The following is a 25,340-nucleotide window of genomic DNA, read 5'->3' as shown; positions in this document are numbered from 1 at the left end:
AAGATCTGAGACATCGCTTGTGGGGTCAGTCCATTTACACACTTAAAAACAACTTTCAGAAAAGGGAATTTTATAAAATTGGAAAAGTGTTTTATTTTTTTTTTACCAATCAGCTGAAATATACTGAAACTTATTTTCCTCTTATTATTTCCAGTGTTTCCTCTAACTTTTTTGTCATGGGGGGTGGGGGTGGATGAGTCTGTGTAATTTCGATTTATGCTCCAAACTGACTTATATAGACGTATAAGGGGGTAAAAATGACTCAGCTTCAATTTCATTCTATAGAACAGTAGGGGAAACACTGATTTCATTGTCTTTGATATTTTATCTATGACCTATTATCCTCCACAGATGTTTTTTGTTCTGTTATAGAATTGTTAAAGGGACGTTACACCCTGCTGCACAGAATTCTCCAACACTCTGACATTGAAAATGGTTGTAGGTAATGACTTCACACACGGCTTGTTTTCACAAAGAAGCACCCTGAACAAAGTGTTGGTCTTTATTGTGTCATTCATGTTGTAGAGGTGTGTGTCCTCATGTCTCTACTGAAGTGTCCTTGTGTATTGTAAAAAAATAAAATGAAATAAACTAAGCTTAAACAACAAAGAGAAAAACACTTTACAAAAATGTGACTTACAGTAGCTGTCATTCTTGCAATAACTGGTGTAAAGTCGATTCACCATGTAAATTATAGCACTGTTCTGTTTGAATAATTGTTTTCCATTGTTTTTTTTCAAGGCCTAATGGAAAACAAGCCTCAATTGTTGTTCTTTTCTTTCAGCGTCTTTGACAGGTTGAAATCTACACTGGGAGCTTTTCCCTCTAAAGCCAGAACACTGACTTAATCGGCTTAATAGTGTTTAGTTGCGTCTGTGATGGATCAAAGGGCACGGCCTCATGGTTTACCTATACGAGTGGAGCTGGAGAGAAGAGAAAAAGCGGGTTATATGAGGTGATTACGTCACGAGACAATACAGATCGGTTCAGTGACCTGCGTTCACCGTGGAAACGGGCCGGATGTCAGAGGCAGACTCATCTTTTTACGGCCTTAAAAAAGTCCTTCTAGACCTCATGAAATAGTCATGGTGTCTGGGAGGGATTCTTGAATGTTTTATATTTTATTTGAAGATTCATTCTGGAAAAAGAAGCATTCAAGAGCGTGGCGAGCAGAGAAGTGGATGAAGCAGAGATATTTGCCTACCCGCTGTCAAGGTTGAACGGAGAACACGGGGCTGCGAGTGGGATACACAACAAATGTTGTCACTGAGAGCGATCTTTGAATGTCAGCACTTCTGTCCCACTCCGGCTCTTCCTTTAAGGTATTTTTCCTCAACGCTTGCATTTGTCAGGAGCGGTGCAGTGATGCAGCGAGGGCTGTATCTGGTATAAGGCCTGGTGACAACATGGGATACATGAGGATTTTTTTTTTTTTTTTAGACATACCTTTGCTTGTTGTTTCCATGTATCACCCTCGGAGGTTGTGAGATCTTGTGTTTTCGGCTGCAGGACGAGCTCTGACGTTGTCGCTGCTTTGTGTTAGCAGCGGCAGGAATGGCAGACACGTCTCCTGTTTTCTGCTCCTTTCACACTCGGGTTGGTTTTATATTCTCTCGTCACATGTCTCCCTCTAACACAGAAGCAAACATTAAGACGCGCACACAGATGAATACGTACATCAACACGTTTTTTTTAATCTGCCGAAAGAAAGACAGCCTTTTTCGGTGCTCAGTCTTTTGAGGTTCCATTATTTTTTTCATGCTTCATTGTCCTCTATTCTCACGTGTGTTTCACCGACAACTCGGAGCCCTCCCGCAGAAACACCTGCAAATACAGCATCTTCCAGTCTCAATGTGGCAATTCTCCAAAGTCATTTTCAATTATGCTTGGATGGGTTCTGCATTAGAGGAGAGATTGTGCAGCAGTTTCCTTCGGAAGTAACATGGAAAGGTGCGAGGAAAGTGTGTGCGTGCGTGCCACCTTTCGAGTATGCCTGTGTGTGTGTGTGTGTGTACCAGTGGGCGTGCAAGTTTCCACTAGAGTGCAGCTCAGAGTGAGTGTATACTCCACAGATAAACTCCATGACAGCCTGTGTATTATGACTCTTCTTGCTGAGATACAGTCTGCTGATGGGAGCGCTGATTATTAAATGCTGCTTGATGTCCGCTTCCTCTGCTACATTTAGACCTCATCGCCATTTTCAAGGTTTTCATTTCTGTCTTGGTTCAAAACAAAACCATTTACTGGTGAGAACCGGATAAATCTGATCTGCAGTGCAGCATCACATCTGCTGGTCAGGCATTAGCACCACGTATGGAGGTAAATCTGATGGCTGTTTTACTAAATAAGATGTTGCCTTTATTTGGATGGGACAGTGGAGAGCAGTGTTGGGCACGTAACTACATTATAAAAGTAACTGATTACCAGGAAAAGTAACTGTTGCGTTACTTTTTTTATAAAATGCTCAAATATGTCATATTACTTGGACTCGCCCCCCTAATCATAACTATAACCATAACCTCCAGTTTACCTGGAACTAACCAAATCACTCAGTACAGTATTCCTCCGCACAGGCAGTGTGTCGCGGAGGAATACAGAGTGAGTTGCTTAGTTCTAGATAAAAGGTTTTTTGTTTTTTGTTTTTTTTGTCCATCTAGTTGATGGACTGAAAAAAAATGTGTAGGCTATAAACATACACTTTAACGGGTTTATTTTGTGACGGGACTTCTTGGCACATTTTATTGTCAGTAACGGTAACAGTGTTATAACGTGGGGAATAGTAACTTTTATTAAAAAAAGTATAGCGCCGTTATTTTATAACCCAGTTATTCCCATTAGTAGTGGAGAGACAGGGAAGTTAGGGCAGAGCAGAGAGCCACAGGTCGGATTCGAACCCATTGCCACTAGTTTAGTTTAGTTTAGTTTAGTTTATTTATTTATGTAATTCATTTATCAAGCATAAAAACAAAGAAATAAAATATAACTCATAAAAAACAATGACAATACTGTAACTCTTGAATGAAAGGGGGCAGAAAGAAGCGAACTTATATTCACAAATTAGATAATACCTACACTAAGCATGTGCGTGGTTACCCGGGTGCCGGGTTAGGCAATCTACTAATCGATTACGAATTATTACCTGGTTAACCTAGGATTAAAAAAATGTCATAACCACCTGACATTTTGTCTGACGACGCTGTGTGTCATAAGTTCGCTCTGTCTGACAGACAGAGCACATTTATGAGTCATTCTATTTTTATTAAAGTAATCGGTTACTCGAGTAAGACCAGGATAGGTTACTCGGTTAGGAAATTACTGGAAATGTCCATCCCTACTTGCCATTGCACCTTCAGAGATAAGTTCTTTGTTGATGAAAAGCTGGACAGGAATGGCTGGTCAAAGAGCTCATTAGCCTGCAGCAATGTCTGCAAGGAGGCCAGACCAGCAGAGCTTCTATAAACACAGCATGTAACAATAGTTACCTCGCTAAAAGCACAGCGGCAAAATATCTGAATGGAAAAGTCAATGATGTCTCACTGTGTTCATTACCGAACCTCATTGTTATATTGCTTAATGTTCCTTCATGGGCTTAAAACTATTCTAGACATTTTAATATTCATGTTCAAACCCCTCTAGTGTTGTGTCTAATGTGCACAGGCTACACTACACTGGAGAACAGGCTACACTGGAGAACAGGCTGCTCTGTCCGCAGCCTTTTGTTGGGATAAACAGGGAAGCTGCTTAGAACGGCACCAATATGCCAGAGTGAGCCCAGCCTGCTGTAATAGTGAACTATGACAACAATAACAGTATTTCTGCCTGAATGTTGTCAAGAGTGGCGGCTTAGTGTTTTGGATTAAAGCACTTAATAATCCATTGCTGACTAAAGCAGTACACTGGCTGCAAGTAACAGACTAATTACCCAGGGCAACCCATCCATCCATCCATTTATTATCTGTGCTTACTTACTGCTGCTCAGCCTCACACACAGTCTGGAGCCGTTCTCTTCATGCTTCACACAGAATAGCAGGGGAAACACCGCAGACAGGTCACCAGTCACCGCGGGGCCATCGCACAGACCAACACATCCCAGTTCCTCACTGTGGCAGTTCTGACCCACTGAACATTGATCTTCACTTCGTCCACCTGTCTAGACTTCGGCTGTGGGGTGTAAGTGGAGTGAAATGTGGTCGGGTTGGGTGAGGGGAGGTTTTATAAGCACTGGCACTAAGTGTACCCATTGTTGGAAGCATTCAGATGGGACGAAGGTCTGTTATATGCACACCTGAATATCAGTCATCAGCATGTGTTGCAGCACTAAGAGCAGTGACGAGTAAAAGGGCTCAAAATGACGACCTACTCTGCATGCACAACTAATATAACTCTAATATTTAAAGGGATAGTTCAACATTTAGGCAAATTGGCCCATTGCAATAATCCCTATAGTCATAGCAGTAGGTTCATTACCTTTAATTGTCGGTGCAAGCTATTTTTAGAACAGCGGAGCAATGCTGCGAGCTGCTCAGAGCTACGCTATGGAGGGTAATGGGATTTCTTGGTTGGCAATAAAAATATATTTTTGGCAATAAAAATAAATGTTTTATAATCTTGATAAAAAATAATCGTGGCCATATTCGTGCAGCCCTGCATTACATCATTATCATCATCATCATCATCAGGTGTTGTGTTTATCTTGATCTAATGACTGTTAAAGGGATACGCCAACATTTTTTTTGTGTCTTGCCTCACTCCCAAGTCCATGACAAGCAGATAGACACCATCCTTTCGACTGTGCGTGCAGTAACCAGGGAGATACGGGCAGAGCTGGCGCACCGCTAATTAGCTTAGCTCAAACACTGGAAGTGCGTAGGTAGTGTTAGCCTGCCTCCACCTAAAGTCATCAGAGAAACTCTTCAGCAACTCTAAACAGAAACCAGCGGGCCGATCTTCGTCTCAGAGCTGACAAAACTCTCTGGTAAGGCATCCTGAGCGGTCAAATGCCGGTAACGGGACGAGATCGGTCAAAACGGAGGATTCAAGCAAAAACGGTTTATTTTGGTTCAAGCTAGCTACATTGAGGGTAGGTTAGCTTCCTATTTCAAAGTAAAAGCACAAATTCTATCGTCATGGTTTTCTGTATGTAAAGGGCAACGGGTGTTTTATTTTGTGAAAGTAACCGGAAGTGCGTTGGCCACAACGGCTAGCTTGAGTAGCGCCAAATTCGTCCGAACAAAATTGTAAACAGCTGGTATTTAGACAAATTAACGACACACTGCTGATCTAAACGGCTACTTTCTCACCTAAAAATGTTTGAAATGTCGATAAAGTGATATATTTACAGAGTTTAGAGCTACAATGAAATCAGCTTCTGACTGCTGATTTCGGCTCGGATAGGAGGCAGGCTAACACTACCTATGCACTTCCAGCGTTTGAGCTAAGCTAATTAGCGGTACGCCAGCTCTGCCCGTATCTCCCTTGTTACTGCACGCACAGTCGAAAGGATGGTGTCTATCTGCTTGTCATGGACTCGGGAGTGAGGCAGAGTCCTGCATCGGGTCGGATCCCCGCGGGTATCCGACGGGTACCCCGCAAAAACGGTGTTCAACGGGTGGATAAGCTGTCTTGTGAAAATTCACGGGTCGGGCACGGGCGGAACTCAAATGAACACGGGTGGGTAGCGGGTGTATGTGTAGGCCTACAGAGGAAAACTCACGCGCAGCTGCATGAACCAGCGTAGCAAATCTTTTTTTTTTTATCACTCACGGCAACAACAGAGCAGCATCTTGATGTAAATAAACGATCTTTGGCCGCTCGTGTGACCGCTCACAGCTTTCCCTGGAGTTTAGCCTGTCATGGCTTGACTGCTCGGCTTCTGGGTAAGCTACAAACACACCGATGGGATCAATGTAAAGGCTGAAGTGTCCTGCTTTCATTAAAAAAAGAATTACGTCGCTATCATTCTCCGTTCCGGAAATAGCCGCGAAAGAGTACGGCCCCCCCCCCCCCCCAACTCTCTTTTCTTTTCTTTTTTCTTTTTTCTAAAGAGTACGGCTGTAGGCCTACCTCCGTTATCGCCGGTGAAGACGGCGATCTAACGGGCAGCGGGTCGGGCAACGGGTCTTAATATTGACGGGCGGGTCGGATCCGGGTTGTAGTCAGAAATAATCACGGGTGACGGGTCGGGACATGGGCTTAAAAACCAACGGGTCGGGCGGGCGCGGGTTTCCAAAATTGGACCCGTGCAGGACTCTGGAGTGAGGCAAGACACGAAAAAAAAAATGTTGGCGTATCCCTTTAAGGCCTTAAAAATAAAAATTGTGCATGATTTAAGTACCAGTCAGTAACCACTGGTGACTTCCAGAGCAGCATCTACATCTGTCCTGTCTCTCAGGCTTTTTCTCTATTCTATCAACTGTGTGTAAAGTCAGTGCAATAGGTGGTTATGGAAGTGAGATGACTATAAGGCCTTTTTGTCTAAATTTAGCTCAGTTGTAATCTAGACATTGTCGTTATTTGACACACACACGACCGGATCAGTCCTTTTACTGAGCAGGTGTAAATTTAGACGACTTATATCAGAGCAGCCGCAGAACACCCACACAAAGAAAAGACTCAGCAAACTCAGCACTTAAAGGGCCGGGATTTAAATCCAGGATCATCTGGTTCTTTCTGATTTGTATGTTCAGCAAATCTGTTGCTGGAAGGTTTTCTGATTTACTAAAATCTGGTCCCTCCTACTCTGTCATCAGACTTCTACAGTAGTATACTGTAGGTGTGTTGTTCTGGCTGCAGCTCTTTGTGCTTTCCTTCCTGATCAACCAAAGTTCCCTGGATTTTATCCAGACAACAAGATTGCGTTGACGACCTGTGGCTAGAGCAGAATTGACTTTGTCATCCCCCTAAAGTGTGACCCTGTAACAAAAGACTGCAAAAGTAGAAAAGTCTGTGATGCGTTCACTGCATAGAACACTCCGGTTCACCACTGCTGTGACTGGTTTTCAAGCACATCAGTCAGCGAGTGTGCACAGGCTTCAGGCTTGATTTTTGCCACAGGGTTCTTCTCTGCTCAGAAACGTCTCCTCTCTCCGTCTCTCCATCCCCCCCCCTAAGCCTCACGCGTCTCAGTGTGCCACTCTTTCTGAGGACGGAAAATTGAGTTGTTGATTCTTCGGTTCAACTCCGACAACCAACTGATGATGCTTCATCCTCAGACCCCTGATGAATATTGATTTGGAGTTTTCTGTTCCCCCATCGTGCCTTTTTGCTGTTTCACATGCACTCGCCTGCATTCACGGGCAAGCCATAGCAGCTTTACACCGAGAAGAGTTCAATTAGTAACCTTTTGTTTTCCTTGGAGTGACAGAGCTTCTCTCTCTCTCTACCGCCTATAGAAGCTTCAGGCCGATGAGTTTTGTTTGCTGAGCTTTAGGAACTAAGATGGTTTGGTGGGTTTTCATCCTTCAGTCTTTGAAGTGCATCTCTCTCTCTCTCTCCCTCTCTCCCCAGAGCATGGTCAACAGCGTTGTACACCAACACTGAATTGTTCTGCTTTACTGGCAGCCATCTGGCAAAACCTCACAAACATCCCGTAATGCAATTTCTGTCTGCCTTTTTTTTTTTTTTTTTCCCAGTCATTTGATGTTCATACACTGCAATGATGCACTGCAGCACTCTCTCTCTCTATCTCTCTGAAACAAATAAAAAAAAGAATGAAAGAGAAAATAGGGGGACTTCACTTTACAAATGAAATCCTCCACGTTGTGATTATTTAGATAACGGCAGATGCTGTTCTGGTGGTTTTGAATTATTTTTGGCTCCAGAGGAAGTCACATTTTTTAAAATGTTATGTCTTTCTAATTATTATTATTTAAAGCAATTCTTACCTTTCTGGAACTTTTGCACATTTCTTTGTCTAAGTTAAAATGCTATTAATAATCTGATGATACATTAAAATGTAAGAGAAACCCAACAGGGTTAAAAACTCATCATTTTTTAATTCTCATATAATTCTGAGAAAAGTCTGACCAATAATATTATTCGGTCCGATTAATAAGATTTGACGAGCGACCGAACCTACTTAATATGTAATCACTTTGTGCACCCCTCTCCTCCTCTCCCCCCTCCCGACCAGGAAGAATTATTGACAGAGCAGTAGCAGGACATGAGCAGAGGGGACTAGAGTCACAACACACACAAGAAAGAAGGTTTTTGGAAATAAATAGTTTTTTAAAAGCCCAATAACTGCAGCCGCAGCTGGTCGTGGAGTTTCATGTCTGATATTGTAACGTTATAGTGAGCAGCCCTGAGTGATACGTAAACACAGGAAGTCACATGTGTCTATAAAGCATCCAGTGCTAACGGCTAGGCTACTGTTAGCTCTGTGCTAACGGCTAGGCTACTGTTAGCTCTGTGCTAACGGCTAGGGGGCTAGGCTACTGTTAGCTCTGTGAGTTCTCAGCGGTCCGGACCCGGTTGAACTCCGGACCGGCGCGGCTCGACTCGGCTCGGTCTGGATTTATTTTGGCCCTGAACCAGCGCATCAGGTGGAGCTGGTCCGGCCGCCAGCCCGGCTCGTTGAGAACTGTAATCTGTAACAATCACTTCCCCTGCGTCTCCAGTAGCAGTAGGCTAACAACAGTTTATTATAAAACTCATCAGTCATCATCACTGAGTCCGTTTATACGGTTTAAAACTCCGGTGTTGTGTTTGTTTGTGTTGTTCCCGTTTCACTCGCGTTCCTGTTCTGTTTAGCGTTGCCATGCCAACGCATGCAGCGGGGAGGGAGGGGGCTCGTGGAGGTGCAGCAGGAGGGACAGGTGGGTGGGACTTGTGAGGGAGGTGGAGCTGTTGATTTTCAAATGTTTTTGCTGTGCTGAGTGAAATGCCATATCGGTAAGAATTGCTTTAACTGTAGGCTACTCTGTTATGATTAATGTTCAGTTTAACATCAGATCCCGAAATAAAACTGGCACATCCTTATTGAGAAATCCAGGATCAGGCCTTATGCTCAGTCTATCACCAGAGATGACCCTAAACCAAGGGTTTTAAGGACACTCTGTTTGTTGACACTGGCTAAGAGTGAGTGTTAGTGTTTGTGCTGACTGTGTATCCAGAGTTAGAGGAGGAAATATTGGGAAGATTCACGGACACATCTGAGCCGCAGTCATACCCAGAACTGGATTCATTTTTCTATTTTTAGAAATAAAATATTATTGAATAATCTGAATAATGAATCTTCCTTATACAAAACAAACACTGGGTTATTTAATTTGATTGAACTGTTTAGATATGGATTGACTGAATTTAAAGCAGATATCATCGGCACGGCCGTTTCGGCTAATGCTGTGTTCAAGGCAGGCTTTTGAAACCGTAAGTTACAGCTTCAAGTCACAACTACGACAGGTGCATTAATACATGGCACTCAGCCCAGTTTAATATAATAGAACATTTTATTCAATGTACACTGTGCCCATAAAGTTGGAATTATATATTTTTTTTACCTCTTCTCAGGAAATTACTGTGACAATGTGATTTATTCTTGACAGATAAAACTAAACTAATTACCCTTTATACTAATAGGAATAAAAAGAGGAATGTGTCAACTTTGTGGGCAACCATAGTAGGGGTCCCTGCTTCATTTCAGTTTGGGGGTCTTTGGCCTGAAAAACATTGAAGACCTCTGCTTTAGATTAGTTTTCTAGTGGGTTCTCCTCTTTAAACACTGTCTGCATCATGAGAATCCTCCACTCACATTCTGATGTAAAACCAAAGTCTGCCTTTATCACAGAAATATTTCCAGCTGCTATCTTTCATCACAGACCGCTAGTCTCAACAGAAATGGAAACAGGCTTCTTTTTTGCAAAAAAATGTATCCCAGTGCTGTGTTTCAGATTAAAAACAAGTAGAATAGTCAGGCGCTGGCAGTATTTGTCTTTCCTCCCTTCATTCTTACGATGGCAGCGAGGTGTGGAAGTGAGACTCAGATAAACGCTGTAAACATATGTTCATTCTGAGGAGGTCCATTCCTCTCCAGGCTTTCATGAAATGTAGATATATTTATTTACAGAAAACCATAGCTATGCATTACAACCTTAGCTCTATGAATAAAGGCAGAGCTCTCAAGCTGGAGTGCAGCTGGAAAATCTGCAGGCTGCTATTCATTCAACCAAACAGGAAAGGGCCCTATACAGTGAATGTGCTCTAAGTATCACTCATAGGAAGGGATCCTAGCTATAGCTTTGGGTAAAAGGGTTTCATTCATTCATTCATCAACATTTACCAACCAACCTGCTTTCAATCATCTGTTTACCTACAGTATATACACCTGCTGAGTATGTGTCCTCTACAAACCCTTTAAGACCGTACACAGGGCTGCAGGATAATCATGTTATGTTGTATGGGACTTTGTGCAAGCATCCATGAAGCTGTATACTGTACTGTAGCTTTGTCTGGTGACAGACATGTGATTTGTGCAGACATTGTGATTTTACAAAGTGTTTACTTGCACCACTCAGTGGTAGAGAACAACACATTTACTGTTGTAGGTCGGTCCAGTTTTGAGGGAGTTACTACGGCAACATTTAATGTGTCCACGTCTGGCCTTTTGTATTGTATTGAATATTTTGAAAGAGCTGTATACTTGATAAAAGTATTTCTTAACTTTGGCCTCACTATATTCAAATATACTATAAAAAATATCCTAAAATATACTATACTATGCTAATATACAAAATATTAAAGTCAAGACACCATCAGTGAGAACATTTTTTGCCAATAAACCTTGACAATTATTACACACTGAACTTTTAAGGGAATTCAACCAAATCTTGTCATTGCTTCTCAGACGCTCCTGGCTCATTTCAGTCAGTTATGAACTCTGCTATACCGTGGGCACATGGAGAGAGTGAGCTCTCTCTGGGAAAGAGGACAAACAGGAACAGGTTAGAAGGACTTTATTCAAATATTTACAACAAACAGGTTTGATTTACAGAATGTAACGTCACAATAAAGTCGGGATGTTACATCCTCAGGTGCAGTAGGTGGCGGCATCCTCCTATACCGTTGGTTTGTAGCCGAAGGTGTCCTGGTGTCTCTTACTTTGTAATAGACATTAACAAAAATAGCTATTCTCCAAAATTAAAATCACAACATTATAATTACAAACCTGTTGTATGGCGAGACACTACAGGCAAAAACACAGTTTTTTCATGCACTGATCAATTTAGAGATTTGTATTCCTTCAGAAAAGTCAAAAGAAATGGTAGAAAATATGTTTTATTTTACTTAATTTTGTCTTCTTTTGTCAGTAGATTTCTCCTAAACTCACCAAAAGTTAACATCCTACTGTGACATACTGTGCCTGTTGTCTGACCCATGTTATGTCAGGTATCATTGTAAAGCTCTCTCTCTCCTGAACAATGATGTAGTCTCCAAAAATGGTCATTTCCTCCGTATCCACACCCAATCGTAAAAGTATGATGTACATTAACAATCTATGGAATTTTACAGTACAAGTCTTTAAAGGCAGTTTTCTCAAAATGAGTTTTTCCTCAGACTCTGAGCCCGAAATCTCCACTTCAGCAGCACTTACAGACACCAACCCTTCCAGTTTTATTCCTGGCTATATTCTGAAGGTTTTTACTGAGGGGATTGTTGATTTATCATTCAAAGCCTGATTTATATAACATTTTATTCCTAAAAACAAGGCACATTTTGATTTTTTAGGGCTGGTGACAGTATTTTCTCATTTACAGAGTGATAAAAAGAGACATCAAAAATCCCCTCTGTAAAAACTTCTGACTCTAATATGTCAACAAAATAAAACAAGAATTTTGAAAGGGGCTTTATCCATTGTTCAGATTTCGGTTCTGGAAATGTATGCAAATTAGTGCATATTTCATTAGATATTGCCTCATTTACATATTTAAACATAACATTTGACAAAACTTGTAATACTTACATTTACATTTGTCTTAATGTAAGTGATAATGATGGGAAGTTTCATGGTGATATTAGTTAAATGTTTTACCCTATTGACCTGTAGTGTCTCCCCTTAATTGCTTGATTAGCTATTTATGTTCCTAATAATTTTTTCATTGTGTCTGAGAATGTTGGTTTTTTAGTGCTGTGAACTGGGGCTGTTCTCCATGCAGCTCTACACCCCACACCACCACTTTATTACACCATGATATAATGCTGTCCGTCAGACTTTGCCGTTGTAACAGCTACTGTTTTGCGAGACATTCAGGAGTGAATCTGAATGTGAAAAATCTCAATAATTTCTCTGAAACTCTGCTGCCAAGGAAGGAGTTCAGGCAGCAAGGTCTGATAAAAGGAAAAAAAAAAAAGAAAGAATGTGGAAATAGGTATCATCTTCACTTTCCTCGTTGCACCACAATATAGACTGCAAATCCAAATGGGAGTTATGCCTCTGTTGTGGATGGGTGCTTCCGTCCCCACAGAGAGAGAGAGAGATTTGGAAATCCCGGGCACAAGAATGCAGCTTTGATAGAGAAAAAATGGAACAGAAAGGGAAAAACCAGTAGAGCTGTGTAAATGCTGTAATATTCTACTTGAAGGCAGATTTGGTAGTTACTAGTGATGATGGATTTATGTGGAGTTTCCAGGGACCAGGCTGGCTAACAGGCTCATTCCCACTGTTAAATTATTAAACCCCAAGGGCTCAAGAACATCCACATGTTTTTGCACTCGTCATATTTTATTTCATAGTAGTCATCGGGAGAGAATTAATTATTTACAGTACCAGGTCCCCAGACATTTTCCAATGGTTCGTTTTTGCTGGCAGCGATAGATGATTGGTTAATATTCTCTTGTTCTATTGCTAAAGGTTTCACTCCCACACACAGTAAATGTACACACTGCATGTAGGACACTTTTACACAGTTTGTTTGGTTGCTGCCTTGTGTTAAAACACTTCCTTTTTCCCTTAACAGTGTTTTTGCAATACTGTTTCATTTTTGAAATGTATTCAAATGGAGAATAAAAAAAATCACTAGTTGAAGCTTTGTGTTTAGTTGAGCACCTTTGGAAGTGATTACAGCCTCCAGTCTTCTTGGGGAGGACGTGACAAGCTTTGCACAGCTAGATTTGGGGATTTTCTGCCGTTCTCCTCTGCAGATCCTCTCAGGTCTGGTCTCTCTGGACTCCAGATCAGGGCTCCAGCTGGGCCACTGAAGGACTTTCAGAGGTGTCACTAAGCCACTCTCATGTTTTCTTGGCTGTGTTTAGTCATTGATCCGTTGAAAGTTAAACCTTCAGCCCAGTTTGAGGTGTTGAGCCCTCTGGACCGGGTTTTTATTCTTCAGCTGTGATTCCTCCCTGACTAATTTCCCTATCAATGCCAGTGAAAACCACTGGGACAGATCCTGATGCTACCTCCATCATGCTCCTTCTCTGCTGGGATGGCATATGGCAGTGTCTGGTTTTCCTCCAGAAATGATGCTTCAAATTGAAGCAAAATGATTCAATATTGGTTTCATCAGACAAGTCCTCAAGGTGCTTTTTGTTTTGTTTTGTTTTGTTTTGCATGAAAGCCCTCGACTGGGTTTTCATGCATCCTTCACTGTGGAAAGGCTTCTGTGTGGCCACTCTGGATCAGGTCCAGAGATCAAAGGTTTTTCCCAAGACCCCCCCAGGAGAGCACTCCCAGTCTCCTAAAGTCTTCCATTTAGAAAATATTGAAACCACTGTTTCTGAGAGCCTTCATACATTTATATTTAATGAATTCAGGTGGACTCCTATCATGCAGACACATCTCAGGAGAAAAGGGGGGAACTCAGGCTCAGTATCAGTGTCTGAAATATACTTATATCAGTGTAATATTAATTTTTCACTTCTGTCATCTTGGGATATTGATTTAAGTTAGATGAGGGAACATGACTTTCAATCTACGAAGTAACAAATAAAAACATAAAACAACAAAAAGTGAAAGGGTCTGATTATTTCCTGATTGTACTATCCAGCACCAAACCAAACTCGGTCTGTGTGTTGTGTATGATATTAATTTGATATTGCCCTGTTTTTCATCACTGCAAAATAAATATCATTTTGACACGTATGGCTCGGTGTCCCAGTAATCCACAGCCTGTTTGTTTACCCATTAGATTTTCAGCAGACTTGCAGTGTGCTTTGCTTTCCACGGGTTTATTTACAATATCATTTGCTTGCTTTTCACTTCAATTTCCCTTCATTTCCCCATTCAGATCCACTGACTACGGCTCCACTTATGAGAGAATGAATGACAAAATTGGATCCAAGACTGTCCTCAGTTACCTCTATGTCTGTCCAACTAACAAGAGAAAGGTGAGAGGTTTTTGTTTTCTAACATTTCTGCAACCATTTATCAGCTTTTTAATGGAAATGTTTAAAGTGTTTATTAAATTTAAAAATTGAATGCTGCTATAAAAGTGTATCCTATAATGTAGTCAGGACATTATTTACAGGAGCAGCTACTGATGCTGCTTGCAAAAAGGATAACAGCACACTGAACACTTACTCCAAAATAAGACAGAGCTCACTTATTTTATGTTATCTGATCTTACCTTAACCCTTTATCTGGCAACTCACATTTGGTAATTTATTTTTGACATATTAAATAAGTTATTTGAGTATAGGCTAAATACTTTTTCTTTTCTTTTTTTTTACACATTTTTATGGATATAAATATTCCTTAAACTTTATCTGCGTGCTGTTTTATACATACATATTTTAGGGAAATGATTGGTGAAGAAACTTATATGGAAAAAAAATGGGGGAAAATCTACTAATATTTGCTGATGACAGCATTATATTCAGCTGATCTTTCTTTGTGGGAGTTGTGTTGCATCCCAGCGTGTGAGTCACAGCTTAGTGGACCCAGGTGGAATCCGAATATGACTTGTGATGAATATCATCTGGTAAAAACAAAAAATGAAAACAGTGCAAATGCACTTGATACATGATCATTTTTGGAGGACTCTATTCTGCATGCAGACAACCCCTCATCTGAGACTTTTGATTTGAAACATCTGCAGGAGGTCCTGAGCTTTACTGACAGTAATTCAACATCAACGAGAAAGAATGTCAAAGAAGTAGAAGTGACTGGAATTTAGTTAAACAAGATTGTTGTTCACCCCTCACTAATATGCAGAGGGGGGACAGAGGCTGAGTGTGGCAGGAGTTTGGTTCTCCAGATGAAAGTGCTGTGGAAATGTAGGCAAGGTTATTCTGAATTCACCCTCTGAACAGATAATTCCACAGATAATACAACTGCCCTTCACTTATCCATGTATTTTTTATGTATAACTCATTCTCAATCATTATTTGAATGGTGTCTTTTATTTAAGAATATGTGGTTTAATCTGTGGACATATGCCAATAGACTTATTTATGGTATTGCCAAGTTAACAGGGAAATATCCAGAAGTGTGTTCTTTGTCAACTTTTTGGTGAAAATTTCATGCTACAAAAATTACAGAAATAAGTATGATCACAGCTGCCAGAACCTTTAATCTTCCTAAGAGTTCTGTGGATTACTTTTTTTTTGGGAATTTTTTTCCCCAATATCTCAAGAATTAATTTTCAGTATTCTATAGATGCTATATTAACTATTATGCCTCAGTCATGCTTTTTATTTGGTGAAAAAAATACCTAAAATCTTGGAGGAAGTATTCTACATCCCTTACACTGTGTACTATGAGTGCACCTGTTACTGGGCAGGATATGATTTGTACATGGTGCACTCCACTTGTTTGGTACACATGTTGATAGGTCAGTGATATTGCAGTTAAAGGACAATTTCAGGCGAATTCAACTCGGGGGTGTATTTTCCTATCATTTTAGGTCTAAAAGAAGCCGACATGTTTGTAAAACTAGATCTAATTCAAAGTCTCCCGGAGTCTCGCGCGAGACCCAGTTGCCGTGCGCGGTGTGTTCAGGCGCAGTTGGAAAGCTACCGTTTGTGTCATAAACACAGGAATATCAACTCTTTACTTGCTTCAAGTAAAAAAAACTTCTCGGCGCATGTTTGAGTGGCCAGCTGATGCTGTCTGTGGAAAAAATGTACACTTCAAGCAAGTAAAGAGTTGATATTCCTGTGTTTATGACACAAGCGGTAGCTCCGACTGCGCCTGAACACACCAGCACTGCAACTTCGGGCTCGCGCGAGACTCCGGGAGACTTTGAATTAGATCTAGTTTTACAAACATGTCGGCTTGCTTGAAGTAAATAAACTTCTCGGTGCATGTTTGAGTCGCCATCTGATGCTGTCTGTGGAAAAAAATTGCGGCTTTGAGGGCTGGAAACAGCCTAAACAGCGGAACTTACATCCACTCCCATTCATTGCTGCCGTGGCGATGCGGGGACAGACGCAACTACCGCAAAACAGGAGCGATTAAACTGAAAATCTTCAGATTCATTATTTTAGACCTAAAATGATAGGAAAATACACCCCTGAGTTGAATTTGCCTGGAATTGTCCTTTAAGAGTCTAGAGTCTAGTCTCAGTCTGTAGACCAGGCCGGCCCAAAGCCTTTTCATCATCATGTTCCCCCCACAGCACTATATTAGAAAAATGACTATGACATACTCTCCAGTAAATACAAATTACTTATCGTTAGCATTCCATTGCTTTATGCATCTGTTTGCATATGGAGTAGATTGACTTTACAAGACATTAATGAAACTGATCTTTTCATCTGATCACACAGAGGAGACATTAACATTGTGAAGAGGCCTTACGACAATGAAGCAATTAATTGCAACACATCATTCTGTGAATATTCATGCTAGTGACAGAGCTAGGGGCATATTGTTTACAGGTTGTCCATCTGTCCATACATATGTCTGTCCCACTCTTGTGGACATGTCTTGACTTAATCAAGTCACTTGTGCTTCCGTCTGAACAGGAATGTGTTGTGAATGTGAGCTCAGGAACTGTGGCTGTGGTACGATTGGTGCTTCTCACACTGCTGATCTGCTCCATTCTATTTCTGTATTTGCTTAACTCTTGGGGCCGTCATTACCGGCTTGATTCCTTGCACATGTACAAAAGAGCATGACTCCCCTCAGGCCCTGTGCTGAGCACTGGGACCCAATCAGGCCCTTATCTATAATATAAAACACCTGGGTTACCTGAGTGTTGCTACTGGTGTCCAAGCATTCTGCCAATGGTTTCCATCTCTGCCCCTTCTGCCATGCTGGTTACATAAAAGCATAGTCCACACGAACACAGGTATTTTTGAAACCAAACTTTTATGGAAAAAAAAATCCCGTCCACACCACTGGTGTGATAAAAAATATCTTTGTCCACATGAAACCGCAAAATCTGCCTCAAACAATGTTATGCACATGCCAAAGCAGTAGGTGGCGATAGCATTCCTAACAGGAAGGCCATTTTAGTCAATCACAAGGCTGGAAAAATTAATTCATTGTTCTTAATTTGCTCGCCTGGTTAAATAAAGGTTAAATTAAAAAAAATAAAAAATACCGGAAAAACAACAATGGCTATGCTAAATGCTAAATAGCACCAGTAACAGCAACTCCGTCAGCTGGTCACGTCTAGAGTGCTCCACAAGTCTCCATGGATACAACTTACTGTTTACCGTCGCACAGTGTGACGTCAAACAATGTCGACAAGAAATTGCGGTTTTCCTCGGTTTTCCTGTCCACACATGACTGCTGAAACCGGACTTTTCGAAAAAGTTCACCCTGGACTCCAGTTACAAAAAACTCCGGTCCACAACTGTGGCTACGTGTGGATTAAAGGCCAAACCGTGCAGAGAAACACACGGTTTCAAAAATACCCACGTTCGTTTGGATGTCCACAGCCACTGTCAGTCATGATTTGGCTTCGTCTGTTCTGGACTTGCCTCACACCCTGAGCCATGGTGCTATATTTGCCCACAGTGCAGAAGAAGCTGCCAGCAAACAGTTTACAGCGCTCAGGGAGGACGATGATATTGACCGCTTGGTGAAGCTGAACATCCTGGTCCCCCCCAGTTTTGAGGATGAGGACAATGTCCAAGTGTTCTCTGACTTGGCAAACTCAGTTTCTGGCTTCACTCCTGGTTCTCCCCTCTTCTTAATGGAAGGAGTCATGGAGTCTGGAACTGAGTCATCAGCCAACCCTCTCAGAAGGTCTCTGGGGCTTTCCAGACTTCCACCTGCTATGAGACTAGATCTGCTGCAGTGATTGGCTCACTTGCATCAACATTAAAGGGATACGCCAACATTTTTTTTTTCATGTCTTGCCTCACTCCTGAGCCCATGACAAGCAGATAGACGCCATCCTTTCGACTGTGCGTGCAGTAACAAGGGAGTTACGGGCAGAGCTGGCACACCGCAAATTAGTGCATAGGTAGTGTTAGCCTGCCTCCACCTAAAGTCATCAGAGAAACTCTAAACGGAAACCGGCGGGCCGATCTTCGTCTCAGAGCTGACAAAACTCTCCGGTAAGGCATCTTGAGCGGTCAAATGCCGGTAACGAGATCAGATCAGTCAAAACAGAGGGTTCAAGCAAAGAGTTTAGAGCTACAATGAAATCGGCTTCTGACTGCTAGTTTTGGCTCGGGTAGGAGGCAGGCTAACACTATCTACATGTATGCACTTCCAGCGTTTGAGCTAAGCTAATTAGCGATGCGCTAGCTCTGCCCGTATCTCCCTTGTTACTGCACACACAGTCAAAAGGATGGTGTCTTTCTGCTGGTCATGGACTCGGGAGTGAGGCAAGACACGAAAAAAAATGTTGGCGTATCCCTTTAATGATGCACAGCTCCATATCCCCATTAAAATAAATTCCAGAACAAGTCCAGTTTCAGCACAACTGTTCTCCCTTTAATTATTGGCTAGCCCCAAGCACATTCTCCAGACATATGGAGGTGCTGGTTTGTCTGCACAGTAGTTGCAGCTTTACCTGCCTGTCATCAGCTGCTCCTCCTGGGTCTCTGAGAAGATGTCAAAGATTCAGCCATGACTCAAACAGATACATTCTGACTGTCCCTTTATCATTGCATTAAGATCTGTCACACTGGGGAGACCCATGTTCTCTTGGAGTTCCTGAGGACGGCCATTGATGACAGACAGCTGACACTTAAATCAATTGCTCCATGCAAATCTACTATCTGTCCAAATCATTTATATTCCAGGTAAACAGATCAGAGCTAAGGCTTATAACACAAGGGAAACCACTTCAGGGCCAGCGGAAAGTGAACAAATATTTGGTGTGTGAAGATACCACACATTGCTCCTTATTTCAACACCTGACATTCCTCTAGCTTCCAGCAGACAGAACTTTATTCAGGGTCATAAGTTGTGCTGCTATCATTTCATTCGTCATCAGAAGTTTGAACAGAGGTTTGTTATGAACTGACTGGATCAGTCGGCCCATTGCCAGACTGGAGACAGAGGAACATGGGTGGTGACACACTCAATAGGGACCGGCCTCTGATTTCATGCACTGCTTTCTTATTATACAAAGTCCCTGTCCTTTAAAACAGCACTTCTTTTAGCAATAACCTCAGCTTGTTGAGCAATTTATGTGCTTACTATTTCTCCCTATTCGTCCTTATTACCTGACTGATTATGACCTCCTCCTTCAGACACCACAATGCAGTCCTCAGAGGCTTCTTTCCCTCTTCACAGAAATGAGATGGAGGAAGTGTCTCGTTGACCCTCTCTCACTATGTGTTGCAGTCAGCAGTCAACGGACAAAACCCAGCAGCTGCTTTTACATCACTTTCTCCAGGGACATAACAATGACTGTGTCACTGGTTGTGCAAAGTTTTCACTCTAAACTAAACTATGGCCATTGAGTTTTGGATTAGAGTATGCAACAAATCATTGAAACACACAACAGAACATGGAAAAATGTGTCATTCTGATACATCAGAATTTCAGTTGACAATTTACTGTCTCCTAATTGCCATTTCCAGCATGATGATGCACCCACCGTGCCTGAAGGCCAAATTCTAGTGTTCCTCCCAGTTGCCAGCTCCAAATCCAACAGAGCACCTCTGGAAATGGTAGAATGATAGAAGCAGAGCGTCAGTGTGCAGCTGCTTAATCTGCTGCCTGGTTTTGATGCTGTCATGCAAACTTGGACAAAATCTCAACATGAGGCCCCAGTATGATCCTATCATAGACTCTGGGTCTGAAAGTGAAGCCTTAAAGCAGAAGTAAGTGATATATTTGTGTTAATATAAGTCTTAAATAGTTATATCTTCCGACAGCAATCACTTACATAGAGTGTTTGGACCGAAACACGGGTCTGTCAGTCACTCTGCTCTGCTCTGAGCCGAGGAGAAAACATTTCTCGTATCCTACAGTTTTTATCCAATGAGGAGAGAGAACGGCATGCAGGGCTGTGTGTGCAGCCAAGGGACGCCGTGAATGTGGTGACGTAGGGACGAGGACTGTTATGGTGCGTTCAAGGCAACTCGTAACTCGTGTTTTTCCGACCTGTGAAGTTGTACCAGTTCGATCTGGTACGAGTTCACGGGTCGGAAGTTACGAGTGGCCGTTATAGTGACTTTCACCGGTAAAACAGGTCGGAAAAACACGAGTGGGTTGCCTGGAACGCTACAAAGTCGTAAGTTGTGACTTGAAGCTGTAATTTACGGTTTCAAAAGCCTACCTGGAACGCAGCATTAGCCAAAACGACCGGATCGCTTACTTCTGCTTTAATCCTATAATTTTAATTAATAACTGATTGATACAGAATTGTCTATAATGAGAGAAATGAGGCAAATTCTCACTGGATTTATAAACATTTCCCAGGGCAATTTATGATCTTAATCACTAGCCTAGTGCAAGTCCTCTTAAAAGCACAGATAGCAACATATAGAACAGCAGGGTCTTTAAGGGTGTGGCTACCATGTGATTCACATGCCTGACCTATTTTTTCTTTTTTACTAGTGCTATATTCTATTCTTGTTTTTAATCTTTGTGTATTAGTCTCCATGTCATTCTTCTTGTTTCACTTCTTATGTATACAGTATACTTTTTCAATCAGAATGCAAAGCACTTTGAGCAGCATTTATTTGCTTTGAAAGGTGCTATATGAATAAAAAGTGATTGATTGGTTGGTTGGTTGGTTGGTTGATTGATTGATTGATTGATTGATTGATTGATTGGTTGGTTGGTTGGTTGGTTGGTTGGTTGGTTGATTGATTGATTGATTGATTGATTGATTGATTGATTGATTGATTGATTGATTGACCACACATGGTGACAGACAGATATAAATTTGACCCATTGTGTATTTTCAGCTCATGAAAGCTACAGGTAACATTTTGTTTGCAGAAAAATCTGGCAAACTTGACAGCAGCTACTAAAACGACTGTTACAAAAATAAGCTGTGGGTTAAAGTGATCTTACTGCCTCAAGACAAGTTGGCATAATAACAGTAAATGACTCTTTAGTACAGTATAATTTTACTAACAGGTATAAACAGTAGAAATGTGAGGCAGGAGGAAACGCCCAGAGCAACAAGCTTTTAACTGCCCCAATGATTTGGACTATGACTTATTAGAGGAGCTACACAGTTCTTTGAAGATAAAATGCATCATTACCTTTGTGAAGTTTTAAATTAAATTCCAATAGACTAGTAATTATTACTGACTTTGGTGGTGGTGTGGTGGTTTACATGTCATGATGTTTCCAAGCTCAAATTAAATTGTTTTTTTCCCCTTAATTATTCTAATTTTGACACGATTACAGTACAACATTTTCATTGTGGTGTCTAACACAGCAGCATAATGTGTCTAATGGTGTCAAATTGTAACACTGAATCTGAGGCACTTACTGTATTTAATCCAATTGTGATATTGTCAAATCATGTATCATTTGCCATAATATGATCTAAGTACTACAGTACATTGTATTTGTTCCAGCATCATTTAGGTGTCTGCTGTCTAGCAGTGTTTGCTGCTATCTAATACAACACATTTATTCTAGTTCTGTCTCATTTGATGTGAGCTAGAGCTTGTCACTGTGTGTCACAAAGTGCACTCTATCATGAAATAAAAAAGCAACTCATCATTCTTATAAATACATAATCTATATTAGTGGTCAATTTTAAGTAAACAGGCACAATAAGCTGGATAAATTAGTCTCCAGACTTCTGGTGTTCACAGATTCAAAAGTATATCAAACTTTTCAACCTGAGGACACGGGCATAATGAGGTGGTGAAGACCAAAGTCAAGGCCACTCAATAGTAGTGTTGATCATTTTGCTGCTGTATGACAGGTGTTGCAGTGTTGTCCTTGAAAATAATCATTTTGTTGAGCTCCACTTGCCTGATCAGACACATGCTGGACAGAAAAAAGAAAAGGGAAAGGATCTGTAGCATCAACAAGACTTGCAGAAAATAAAACAGGACTCCTGTGTGCAGTGGAGTTGTGCTCAGAGTTGTGGAAGTGCTCTGGTTCATCAGCCTCACTTTCCCGATGCCCAGCCAAGGTACACTGACCCTGAATACGTTTGCATGGCGCGGCCGGTAATGGGATCCAGGGACAGTTGAGCTAAACCATGTCAGGGTGAGGAACAGATCATAGCTGGCATTCATTACTCCTCCTGACTCAGTGCCCCTGCCTGTTTTATGTGCAGAAATTCTAATTCCACATCAAGGGTAAAGCACAAACATAGTCCCTGAGGTTCTCTCTCTCAAGCTGATATGACATACTTTTTATGTAGTTGGATGTATAAAATTAGAAACATTTTTTTTCCACACTTACGAGGTAAAGGAGATATCACACAGTACTCAGGATGTAGATAAACCTGAGGATAATACGTGTCTGATTTTAGGTTGACCACAATATGTTCAAGATATCTGACACAATATAAGCACAATATATCCACTCATCACTCTGCAAAAGAAAGCAATAGGGGTCATTCATAGGGCAGGGTATAGGGATCACACAAATTCATTTTTCTTAGAGTCAGAACTACTGAAATTCAAAGATGTTGTTGATCTACAGACAGGCAGCACAAATAATATTTAAAGCAACAAACAATTCACTGCCTGGAAACATTCAAAAAGTAGCCTATTCATTGAAAGGGAAGGGGGTTATAACTTAAGGGGACAATTTAATTTCAAAATCCAGAATATACACACAACAAGAAGGAGCTTTTGTGTTCCTATCTGTGGAATTAAACTATGGAACAGTTTGAATGTGGGGTTAAAATGATGTCCAAACATAATCCAGTTCAAAAAGAAGTACAAAGAAATTATTTTCAATATGTACAGGAATGAGGGTGTTTGACAACCACAAGGTGCTGATTATTATTTATTTGGGTATTTACTTAGTTTATTTGTTGCTCTGTTGGTGTTACCTTCAGTTTGTCTTTGTATATGACTATATGGAGAGATAAAGATTAGTGATCATATTTTAGAATAAATCCAGCTAGATAAACTCATAAATTAACTTATTGTACAGATTATAATGACAAGAAAGCTTGATAGATAATTTATGAATAAGGGGTGGGAGTAAATAAGTTTTACTTCTTCCCACTCCCTTACGGATATGAAAAAACAAACAAAAGAAATCTAATTATCTTTATTTTCAATTATTTTATTTTTGTTCATGTGTTGTCTTGTCCAGGCATACTGTATCATGTTTTATTTATTTTAACATGTCCAAAATAAACTAAAAACTAAACTAAAACTAAACTACTAGACTAGACTACTAGACTTTGTATGAATGAATATGGAATAAAACAGCATTTTATGGGCATGTTACTGCATCGGTGAGTCATCGCAGCCAGGAACTAGTAACAACCCTATGAGAATATTTACTCTAATGGTTGACCTCTGGCTCTGCCATGGGACCATTCTCCCTCCGCACCTTATCCCTGATCTAATTATTTCAATTTGCCACCCTGTAGATGGATGAAACTTTGCCTGTATTCTGGCTACATGCCTCTATTGCTTCCTTGCATCTGCCTTCAGTCTGAATAATAAAAAAGTCTGAATTTCTAATCACTCATTGAAAGAGACAATCATCCACTGCTTTTTAAGATATTCCTTGTAAGCCTAATAGAGGGATCGTTACATCAGATGTCCACAGTGACGATTCTGGAAGCATATGTAGATTTTTTTTTTTTTCCTTACATCGTCCAAGAAACAAGTTGAAGCTGAGATGTGACCTTTTACAATGTCACATTATAGATTTGAATGATTATAATGGCATTTAGCACAAAGCCTCTGAAAATGACACCTCCCATGAATCACCAGGGCTCATCTTTTCCTGAGCTCAACCGTGGTCAGTCCTTGAACGGTTTGATTGAACGGCTGCTAGATTAGGTTAATTTAAAAATAAAGACATGCACAATTAAAATGCCATCGGAGACGCGCGCGAGAAAAAACATCATAGCTAAATGTGGGTGATTAAGTCTTGATCCATAGTTAATGAGCATATTGCAGCAACAACTCTCTGTTAAACCTCCCGTCAAAGACTAAGCTCAATTGATCTGCTGTGACGTGATTCATTTGCTGCAGGGTGTCTCTTTTCTTTCCCTCTCTCTGATCCATACCTCCACTTTACCTCAGGATCTAACAGCCACTGGCTTCTGTCTCTGTGCTGCAGCTTATGCACAGCTTAACACCAGCCTGATAAAACACAAAGGTTATCCTTCCAACCTTTATCGATTTAGTATTGTTACCCTCCGCACTGACCAGCAGCCTCAACAAAAGCCGAGTGGATGCTGTGAGGGAAATCTTAATCAGCCTTCTCTAATGCTATCGGTCACTGTGATTTTGGAAGCGAGCAATTATTGTTTTAGGGCGATTGTTTCAGTATAGGCAGGAGAGGAATTGGCTGCGGATCCTATTCACGCCTTCGTATTGGTTTCACATGGTTGTTGTTGGTTCTTTCTAATCACAGAGGCGACAGACAGAAACCGGCGTGTTACAATAATGTGCAAGGTTGGAAAGTAATGCCGCTGTTTTCACACTTATATGGCAGTAAAGAGAATGATGTGATTGTGACAACACTTTCTAGGCCCCAGTCCTGTCATTAAAAAGGCTACATTTTGAGGCTCGCTGATCAAGGCTGTAGAAAAGGTGAGCTAAAGCACTGCAGGGGAAGGTTTTAGTTTCATTGAAAGCATAGAGAGAGGAGAATATTACAGTACGGTACAAGGCCTGAATAGAGAGGACGGGGAGATTTAAATGAAACGTACAGTATGTTCATACGCCTCCTGAGGCCTTCAACTTTTCTATTTAACTGAGAGACGGGTGAATCAAAATAAGGCTTGGTGAAATTCAATTTCCCATTTATAATAGACTGTTGCTTACTCTAATAATATAGAGGATGATTATTGCTTAAAATCTTCAAATTGCATCTG

At 41.1% G+C, this 25,340-nt stretch overlaps 1 protein-coding gene and 1 long non-coding RNA gene across 2 annotated transcripts in view; both read left to right on the top strand.

The window, feature by feature from the left end:
- Positions 1-25,340, top strand: part of LOC146991054 (uncharacterized) — a 607,823-nt gene that overhangs the window by 420,124 nt on the left and 162,359 nt on the right. The window lies entirely within an intron of this gene.
- Positions 1-25,340, top strand: part of sorcs3a (sortilin related VPS10 domain containing receptor 3a) — a 272,255-nt gene that overhangs the window by 134,918 nt on the left and 111,997 nt on the right. The window contains exon 3 of the mRNA XM_085792439.1: positions 14,223-14,322. Coding sequence (XP_085648565.1) covers positions 14,223-14,322 — 100 coding nt within the window. The remainder of the gene's footprint in view (positions 1-14,222; positions 14,323-25,340) is intronic.

The sequence above is a fragment of the Trachurus japonicus genome, chromosome 1 (assembly GCF_045865225.1).
Source record: "Trachurus japonicus isolate A0001 chromosome 1, Traja_1.0".
NCBI lineage: Eukaryota > Metazoa > Chordata > Actinopteri > Carangiformes > Carangidae > Trachurus > Trachurus japonicus.
Note: the sequence above shows the minus strand (reverse complement) of the source record. Positions and strands in the feature narration are given on the sequence as shown.